Source organism: Pygocentrus nattereri, chromosome 21 (genome assembly GCF_015220715.1).
Source record: "Pygocentrus nattereri isolate fPygNat1 chromosome 21, fPygNat1.pri, whole genome shotgun sequence".
NCBI classification, from domain to species: domain Eukaryota; kingdom Metazoa; phylum Chordata; class Actinopteri; order Characiformes; family Serrasalmidae; genus Pygocentrus; species Pygocentrus nattereri.
This window is the reverse complement of record NC_051231.1, coordinates 35,299,442-35,309,246: the sequence shown is the minus strand read 5'-3', so window position 1 is coordinate 35,309,246 and position 9,805 is coordinate 35,299,442. Positions and strand designations below refer to the sequence as shown.

Sequence of the window (9,805 nt, the reverse complement as noted above, 5' to 3'; positions counted from 1 at the left end):
ATAGTCTGTTAAATTAAATCCGTCACACCCCAGAAGAACCGGTTCTGTCTCTGAGAACCAGTTATAATATACAGATTTACAGCTTCATTCATATTTTTGTTGAAAATGTTTAGCATAAACATTTAATGACTGAATTCAGCGTCTGCCCAATGACTTCCATGACGAGTGACTTCAGAGTCTGTGGGTTTTCTGTTGTTCTTTAAGTTCAGTAATCGACCCGACAGTTCAGATACAGCAGACAGAGACCGGGATAAAAGAGCACTGAAGTATCCCTTTAAAGGAGAATTCCACCTATTTTTCAAAATTCCCCCCATAACTCAGTGTTTATGGTGTAATCAGAGGTTCAGAGGGTTTGGTGTGAAGCGGTTCAGACGTCTTTACAGTGGTGGTGATGGGAACCAGGCGTCGCCATGACTACAACACAGATATAGACACTTTATTTACCATCCAGAACCACCAGAGAACCTACACGAGTCTTCTGAGCTTATATGGAATGTTGATGATGGAAAATAGTGGAAAATCTGGAATAATGAGTTTTCTTTGGGGACTATTTTGCCGCACAGCGCCCTGCATGTCTCCCTCCACCATGAATGGAGTTTAAGCCCAAAATCTTCCCAAAACTCATTATGAAACCAAAATCCACTCAGAAAGAATTTTATTTATTAATGCAGAAATTGTAAAAAGGGAAAAAAGGTGGAATTCCCCTGTAAGCTCGTCTTATTTCAGCTGAATCAGCAGCTCTTCTTCCTCACTCTTTATTTTCTGAATGTATCCTGGTGTCATGTTTATTGTATTAGTGGAAATGAGAAATGCACATCACTGATTTCCACTTTTTCCTTATATATAAAACTCCAGATGCTCCTCCAACGTCAGACAGTAAAAAAGCACATTATCCTTAATGTTCAGTGTTTTTCTGCTTATTCATCAGCTACTGTTGCTGTTGTAGCACATACGGTATTATTGTAAAGGACTGTTTTATTTAATGCTGAGATGCTAATGTTCCTCTGTTGCTTTGCATTCTGTGCCTAAACCACTGTGTTGCATTCAGCCTACAACTTTTGAATGGAATAAAAAAAGAGACTGTAAAACTATTACAATGCCACCTATTGACTCGTACTATTAACATGAGGTCAGCGTTTTCCAGCCTCTTCCCCGTCTGCTGTATCTGTAGAGTTCAGTCCGTCACCACAGACAACAACTTTAACACGTTTCCTGGAACAAAAAGCCAGAAAACATGAAAACGTGAGGTTTGCTTATAATGGAGGTCAATGGGCAGATGCTGAAATCTGCATTAAACGTCTGAATGAAGTGAAACTGACACTCCAGCAGTCCTGCTGCGTTTGCATCTGCCCACCGACGTCTGTCGTAAGCCAGCCGGTTTTCTAGTCTGATTTCAGGAAAACGTGTTGGAATGACTGCTTATTTAATGGGTTGATATCACACTATAAAGGATCCTAATGGATTAACTGGTGACCAGTGGCTGATTCTAAATGCAGCTGATGGTTTCCTAATGGGATCTAAAAGTAGTCACAGGAAGCTATTGGTCTCTGCTGGAAACCATTAAAGCCAACTCCCATTAGAGAGCAAAGGCATTAGGTTTTAAGCCTAAAGGTTTCAGCAGGAAAATAAAACTACCGTTCAAATGTTTGGAATCTGGTTCATGAATAATGTTTAGATGATTCTTCTCAGACCATCAGATGGGCTCCGAGTATAAACGCAGAAGAATTAATTAATCAAGAATTACAGTATAATAACATTAATGTCTAGAATTCATCACATATCAAAGGGAGATTAAACCTCAGAATTAATAATCTCAAAACGTTAATATTCTGTACTTCCTGGCAAATACTATTCAAATCCTATTCAAGTTAATATTGTAAAAAAAAAATAATTTTGTGACTCCAAATGAAAAAACCCTCTTATTTGTTTTGTATTGATTGTTTATTGAATAATCCCAAATCTGTGGTTGTCTTCCTCCCTGAAGTCAGGAGGCTAAAGCGCTGTGTAATATTTCCTGTTTATCTTTCTGTATCAGAGTATCGGCTGCGTGACGGCGTCCCGCCTGCATGCGTTTCCTTTAATATTGTGCGCGTCCTCAGTTGCCTTAACTACAACTGTATATTTAGTTTTTCTGGCATCGTTATTGCTGTAACTGCTTTGTGTGTCATGCTCAGGTACATCCATACGCATTAAAAATATAAGATGAACTTCAGAGCAACGTTAGACAATCTGCGAGCGGACGTGTTCGGGTTTCTGCCCACGGTGCGAAACGTGAATATGGGCACTTCTGGGTTTGTTTATTAATCACTGCCACTAAACTCGCCCTCGTGATTTGAACAGCAGGGCAGAGGACTGTACTCTTTATCTACGTCGATGTTAATGGATCTATTTATGCTAATCCTGGTCTTTGAATATTCATTTCTTTATACCCCTAAATAAGGAAACTGTACAGGGCCTCAGGTTGAAGCAGAAGTTCAGCATTTTCAGTCTAATCTTTGTTTTATGCGTCTGTGGCATAAAATCAATTAGCATAATTGGACGGTAAAGCTGGAAACATACTTCACACAAGGGGGCGCTATGACAGCCAAGCCTGTCTGAGTGGTCTCGTACCGCCAGTGTCTCACGCAAAGTTGGTTTACATAAACATATGAATATGATCCGTGGTCTTTCCAGCAGAAAAGCAGCTCACTCTTTATTGTTGAGGCTGTTGGAATAACAGGAGATCCTCTCTGATTTGTCCTCTAGCGCCCCCTTCAGGACCGTTTTAACTGCCACGGTAACATAAGAACACAGCGAGTTCGCACAGAAGGACTGAGTGTCTGGTCAGTTTGCGGTCACTTACTTGCTTTAAGTTTCTGTTTCTGGCCTTATTGGAATTCCTACAAATGCTAATTGATCATATGTTACAGATACATCAGAGAGACTGAGCTAAAATCAGTGAAATACTTTAGTTTTTTTAATTTGGTGATGTATTTCTGTAATTCCCCATCTCTGCTTTGCTGGACAAAAATGACCCTGCAGCTCATTCACTGGCTTCATTTTTCACGTCCAGAAATGACTGAACGCCTTCGACTTCAGTTTATATTCATCAGCGCAAACTGTACTTTACCACCGTGAGAGTTTGTGAAGTATTACTGTACGAACACTTTAATACTCATGAGTTTCCTTTCTTAAAACGCTTTCAGTCGCTCTCCTCACCTCTGGCAGTGTTGTAAGCAGACTCAGTTTACTGGTCTGTCTGTTACTTTGCTCTGATTTTATTTTTTAATAAAAGCACCTGTTAAAAAATGAGATTGAACGTTTTATTTCAAACCTCTCAGGGACAAAAAGTTGAATGAAAAATGAAGAAAACTGGGTGAAAATGGACAGAGGACATGTCCTGAACAGCTGACGACAGTGCAAACTGAACGCCCATCCAAACAACATGGAACGGCTAGTTTTCAGAGCGTCCTTCTGGAGCGGTTCGGAACATTTAAAGGACTCTTACTTTGTTGTCTGGTGTTACTGTAAAGTACCTACATCAGCATCGACTGCAGAGCTTTGCGCACTGACGCCATCTCCTCCTGCTGCTGTGAGAAACAGAAACAGAAGTACTGTTACTGATCTGACAGACAAACTAATATCAGTAATTATTCACTCCTGGCCATTTTATCAGAAACACCTTTCTTACTGCTCCAACTAGCTGGTGAAAAGTGGCAGACAACCCCAACCCTCACCCTGCAGTGCTTCCAAAGTAATCTATTAACATTTTAATACATCAATTTTGACACATTTCTGATTAAAATAAATCTATACACTTCTAAATGTCTTGAGGTGAAATAACTAGATATGTATTCAATAACAATATTATTTTGTGTATAAAATGCTCTTGGATTCCAGTCAGTGTAAACAATCATTCAGATTTGTTTTGTGTGAAATTGTCAGATCTGTTCACAGTGGTGGTGATGGGAACCAGACGTCCCTCTAAAAGCTCCTCACAGTGGTGGTGATGGGAACCAGACGTCCCTCTAAAAGCTCCTCACAGTGGTGGTGATAGGAACCAGACGTCCCTCTAAAAGCTCCTCACAGTGGTGGTGATGGGAACCAGACGTCCCTCTAAAAGCTCCTCACAGTGGTGGTGATAGGAACCAGACGTCCCTCTAAAAGCTCCTCACAGTGGTGGTGATGGGAACCAGACGTCCCTCTAAAAGCTCCTACAGAAAGTTCCTCCATGAACTGGTTCTGAATTCACTGCCTGATGACTGAGACGCTGTTTTATGAGAGTTTAGAGAACTTCAACTCCATTCATGGTGGAGGGAGACATGCAGGGCGCTGTGCGGCAAAATAGTCCCCAAAGAAAACTCATTATTCCAGATTTTCCACTGTTTTCCATCATCAACATTCCATATAAGCTCAGAAGACTCGTGTAGGTTCTCTGGTGGTTCTGGATGGTAAATAAAGTGTCTATATCTGTGTTGTAGTCATGGCGACGCCTGGTTCCCATCACCACCACTGTAAACCGCTCTGAATGTCTCTGCTTACACCTCAGGGACTGGATTATGGGGGAATTTTGAGTAATTGGTGGAATTCTCTTTAAATCTAAGGGAGCGTCTGAAAGAGTTCTCCAGTTTAGTAGTTTGGGTTCTGTTCACAGAACCAGTCGTTTTCTGGAGTTTCTCATTGTCATGGTCATCCCAGTACACTGGAACCCTAAAGTCTCCACAGTGCACTGTAAATACTAGTGAACATCTCATGTTTGCCACTATAACTACTCAGAAAATATTATAACACGCTATATTTAGCGTAATAATTCATCAAGACACAGCATTTCAGCAAATAGGGCAAACTAAAATTTCCTCTGTAGTTGAAAATCAGGAATTTGTTGTTTGTGTCTAATAGCCAGTCAGTGGTGGTCGAGCAGTGGTCTCTGGTGTTGAAAGGGGCTCATAAGGTGTACATTAACAGATGGGCTATAGTCTGGTACAGTAAACCTACCAAGTTACCTATGTGGATAAGTTTCTGATAAAATGGCCAGGTAGTGTAGGACAAGGTAGTTGTACAAAATAAACTAGATGCTTTAATAGACAAGGGCCCAGTCCCACTTCACCCCTCGCCCCCTCCACTCAGCATGTTCTCATCTAGGTGTGGGGGGTCCTGATTCCTGTTGAGACAGAGGGGTGGGGTGAAGTGCTGGGGCTACATGACCCTCCAAACGGAGATGTGAGAAAGAAGAACCTGAGTTGGAGCTCAAGAGACCAAAGGAACCCAGAAAAGTGAGAATTTCCTCTGTTATAAATGACAGTAAACACGGTTTGATCTCAGTGTAATGTGGTTTCAGTGCTTTATGGTTCTTTTCTTCATAAGCATCAAATATCACTAGTAGTGCTGACGCCTCTCCAACTCTCCCGTTCCACCTTAAATAGTCCAGCAGTTCTGACGCCTGAAGCTCCAGAATGTACCTGCTGCTCCATTTAAGGTGGAACGGGAAAATTCAAACGAGAATCTGGAGAATCTCTGACTTCGTATCACTGAAGAATTAGGGAGGTGATAATAAATAACTGCCCCCCTCTTTGAAGACGTATGATCCCTAAATGTAACTAAAGCCCAGCAGTGAGGAGCTGAACTTTCCCCTCCTCTGCTGTCCCTGCAGACGGGCAGGGTCACCTACAGAGCGGCGCTAGTAGCTGTTAATGAAGTGATGCTCTTTTATTAGAGAGAAGATCTCAACCACTGCCCTGTAGCTCAGGAACAAGGGGCAACACTCGAAAACAAGGGGCAGGGGTGAAAAGTGTTGGGATTGAGCTGAAGTCTGTCTGTCTTGGACTCACTGTGTTCATGAGGATTTTCTTCTGGAGCAGCGCCATCTCTTGGCGTAACTCGCTCATCACCGCAGTGTTCTGCTCCTCATGGGTCACTTCCAGCTCCTGCATGCTCTGCAGAATCAAAGCAGAGTTTCAGTCACAGCTCCTGCACCATCCTTAAGAAAACACTGCATAAAGGGAGATTACTTTGATGTAGTGGTCCATGAGCTGTCGGAGCATCTTCAGCCTCTGGCCCCGGGAAGCTCTCATCTGCTGGAACATCGACTTCTGGTGCTGGAACAAAGACTGACACAAAAACAGTGGGATGTGGTCCTGAAGCAGTGCGACATCTGAATGCATTCAGTGATCATTCCTAAGAACTACTGGGGCGGGTCACACTGCTGAAGCTCCACACGCAATACGTTCAGCTGCTCACAGGTAGAAAACCTTTCCAAACATGGTCTTAATTGAATTTACACTAACCAGCCACCTGGCTGTCATAAGCAGTTTCGTTAGTTTGGGAATTCAGAGCCGACAGTCCAGAAAACAACATAAAATCAAACGAATCTTCCATGTTTTAGTGTTTAGAGTCCTGCTCTTTAGGCAGGAGATCACACACTGGCTTGATTTGGGCCACACAGAATATGATTGCTTCCATACTTCAAGTGCCAACCACTTTTCCATGGAACGTGATGGGATATTTAGTCACATGGCAATTTTACGAGATAATAACTACAGGTTAAAATTTCAATGGTTTGTTTTATAGCGTGGGATTAATATTACTGGAGTTTTGTTATGGTTTGAAATGGTTTGGGCAGTCTCGTGACCCGTTGCCAGTTCGATCCCCAGTACCATGACTGAGGTGTCCTTGAGCAAGACACCTAACCCCCAATTGCTCCCCGGGCGCCGTGGATAGGGCTGCCGACCACTCCGGGCAAGTGTGCTCACTGCCCCCTAGTGTGTGTGCTCACTAGTGTGTATGTGGTGTTTCACTTCACGGATGGGTTAAATGCAGAGGTGGAATATCACTTAACTTAATAATCACTTAACTTAAAACATACACTATACGAAGTACAACATATATATACTATACATCTGTTTCTTTTCATTTACGGTTGTAGGTGTACATCTTTGATCTAATACCAATCTGATAGGATTTTTAAAAGGATTTCGGCGCGAGGGTTTAGAGGTGTCATTAAGATGGGGTTAAGTGAAGGAAGAAATGGGTATTTAATAGTTATATTTACAGTGTTTTAAATGTATTGATTAGTATTATTGTTCATTTTAAATGACTGTATTGATGTGGATAGTGATTTTGTACCATGATGCCATGTTTGCAGCGTTATGTCAGCCGCCTACTGTTGTTTTTAGACTCAGGGCCACAGTGGAAATAAGCTTTCAGATATTTTTGTGTTCTCACTGACTGCCTCTGTTTTTATTATAAGCACTGCCTCGTTGGAAGAGTAGTGAATGCTGTGTATTAAAAAATATATAAAATTATCTAAAAAACAATCAATCAGTGCTATAAATGTGATTCGCAGTGCAGCTGAATCACCACCGTCAGGCTGACGCAGCGTGAAGCACTGATGGAATTTTACGACCCTGATATTGACGTGTCTATAAAACATCCACATGTAAAAGCGTTTATATGGATTACCATGAGCTTCTTGTCCTGGTCTTTGGTCCTCTGTATATCTGACTCCCACTGCTGGAACACAGAGCTGAACTGAGTGCCGTAATCTTCAGACATCTGAGCCCTGAAACACAGAAACAACGCAGTTCAGCTCAGTTCCGTTCTTCGTTTGCTGTCTGTAAGTACAGACATACCAAAAGTGGTAGTCTTACCGGAATCCATAAACAAAACACAACCACCTCAACACCACTGTCTTTACCATACAGTATATACTATTCATAAACGTATATACTGTGCATTTCGCTATTTATGATTTTAGAAGGGATTCAGTGCATTTAGTTTGCTTATTTTACCAGGAGGTTTCAGCGCATCTACAGCGTTTATTACCGCTCATTCTGCTGGGACTTCCACACCTCCTCGATCTTCTGCTGGCTGGTTTTGAGAGAAGAGCTGGTGAAGGTCTCTAAGCATTTCCTCTTGGCAACAAATGCTTTATTTATATCAGCTGTTGGAGAGAAAGACCAAGCAGAGCACTAGAACAGCATTCATACAAACTTACAACACCAACATCACGCTGACAGTTATTTACAGGTAAGCAAAGAGAAGAATGATTAAGATTACAGTTTTATTAAATTACCGTACCTCTAAAATTGTCGAGCATGGCCATCACCTCGCCACTGCAGATTACAATAGGCAAAGTTAGTATGAGCCAGTCCACTGCGCTGAAACAATCCACTGATTCTTCCAAAATTCCCCCATAGCTCAGTGTTTATGGTGTAAATCAGAGAAGTTCAGAGGGTTTGGTGTGAAACGGTTCAGACATCTTTACAGTGGTGGTGATGGGAACCAGGCGTCGCCATGACTACAACACATATATAGACACTTTATTTACCATCCAGAACCACCAGAGAACCTACACGAGTCTTCTGAGCTTATATGGAATGTTGATGATGGAAAACAGTGGAAAATCAGGAATAATGAGTTTTCTTTGGGGACTATTTTGCCGCACAGCGCCCTGCATGTCTCCCTCCACCATGAATGGAGTTGAAGTTCTCTAAACTCTCATAAAACAGCGTCTCAGTCATCAGGCAGTGAATTCAGAACCAGTTCATGTAGGAACTTTCTGTAGGAGCTTTTAGAGGGACGTCTGGTTCCCATCACCACCACTGTGAACACACCAGATCACTCTGAATTCTGTTCATATCTTATTCATTACATACAGCTTATAAGACCAGGCCCTGATGATATCTAGCGAACTTCAGTAAATAACTCTCTAAGTTTTTGCATCAAACCTCAGCTTTATCTTTCTTTATTACCCCTGAGAGATGTCGGCGGAGGACCGGCGCTTCCTCCCTTTCAGTGAAGCACCTGGACAAAAGCACATTTCTGAGCATGGCAGTGGAGATGCTGGAGATAAGAGGTGTTAATATGGATGATTACTGGTTCGCTACCAGGTCTGCTGGTGTCCTTCGGGGCACTGCAGTCTTTCAGAGACATCGCGGGCTTTTATATCGCTCCTCCGTGTCAGTTCAGCTGCTATAAAACACAAATGACAACATCTACAGCATCAGTTCTGACGGCGACCACCCATTAAACGCGGAGTTGGTGTTGTGGGCAGCTGCTCAGACTCCAGCGCTCGGGTAGCGCGGCTGAAATCGATCGTATTGATCCCGCTGGCTTTAGTGAAGAGGCCCAAGGCCTGCACTGGGGCTAACAAGCAAGCTAACAGGCTAACGGAGCTCCATTAGCAACCGTTAGCGAGCTCTAATGCGGCTTCAAACGCCCAGACGCGACGACTGAGTGGAAATTTATACATTAAATATCTTACCGACTTATTTCAAAAGAGGAAATCGTGACACGGAGCTCGGCGGAGGCTAATTTTGTACAAATAATAGCTTTTCAGCTACTGTCGTTAGCTCGTTGGCTAAGGCTAACGTCGATAACTACGCTAATGAAGATGTGCCGACGACTTAAATATAGATTTAGACACTTCTGGGCTGATTTTAGGAACAAAAAAGCGAATTATGAGCCCGAAACAGAGTCAGCTAAAGCCTCATTTCTTACATTCGACCGTTATCCTTTTACCCGCTGCCAGCGCGCGCCATCTATACCAAGTTAACGTATAAATATCAACACGAACCCACATATTAATCACATTCTGTACCGGATTAATGCAAATATATTGCCTTCTATACGTTTAAATTCCCTTTCCTTCATTATAAATGACATAATGTTTATGTACTATTTTAATTGGGTAGTATTGGGATTTGGACGCTTGTGATAAACTGGTGATACTGAGTCGGTTCCGAAAGAGTCGATTCTTCGCCTCCGACATGTCTGGGAATGGGGGTCGACTCTTTGACTCGGAGAGTCGAAACGCTGAGTCGTGGAC

At 42.4% G+C, this 9,805-nt stretch overlaps 1 protein-coding gene across 2 annotated transcripts; it reads right to left on the bottom strand.

Annotated features, from left to right (window-relative positions):
* Positions 1-3,288: 3,288 nt before the first annotated feature.
* LOC108416666 (synaptonemal complex protein 3-like) lies at positions 3,289-9,566 on the bottom strand. Of its 2 annotated transcripts, none has more exons than XM_037532261.1 (9): positions 9,478-9,566; positions 8,865-8,949; positions 8,730-8,781; positions 8,056-8,090; positions 7,801-7,918; positions 7,438-7,537; positions 5,988-6,086; positions 5,808-5,912; positions 3,289-3,569 (listed from the first exon to the last, which is right to left on the bottom strand). In XM_037532261.1, exons 2-9 carry the CDS (start codon positions 8,908-8,910, stop codon positions 3,516-3,518), a joined length of 609 nt encoding a protein of 202 aa, XP_037388158.1. In that variant the 5' UTR covers positions 8,911-8,949; positions 9,478-9,566; the 3' UTR covers positions 3,289-3,515. The 2 variants fall into 2 exon arrangements, with proteins under 2 accessions (XP_037388158.1, XP_037388160.1); XM_037532263.1 differs by lacking the exon at positions 9,478-9,566 and adding an exon at positions 9,242-9,464.
* Positions 9,567-9,805: the final 239 nt, after the last annotated feature.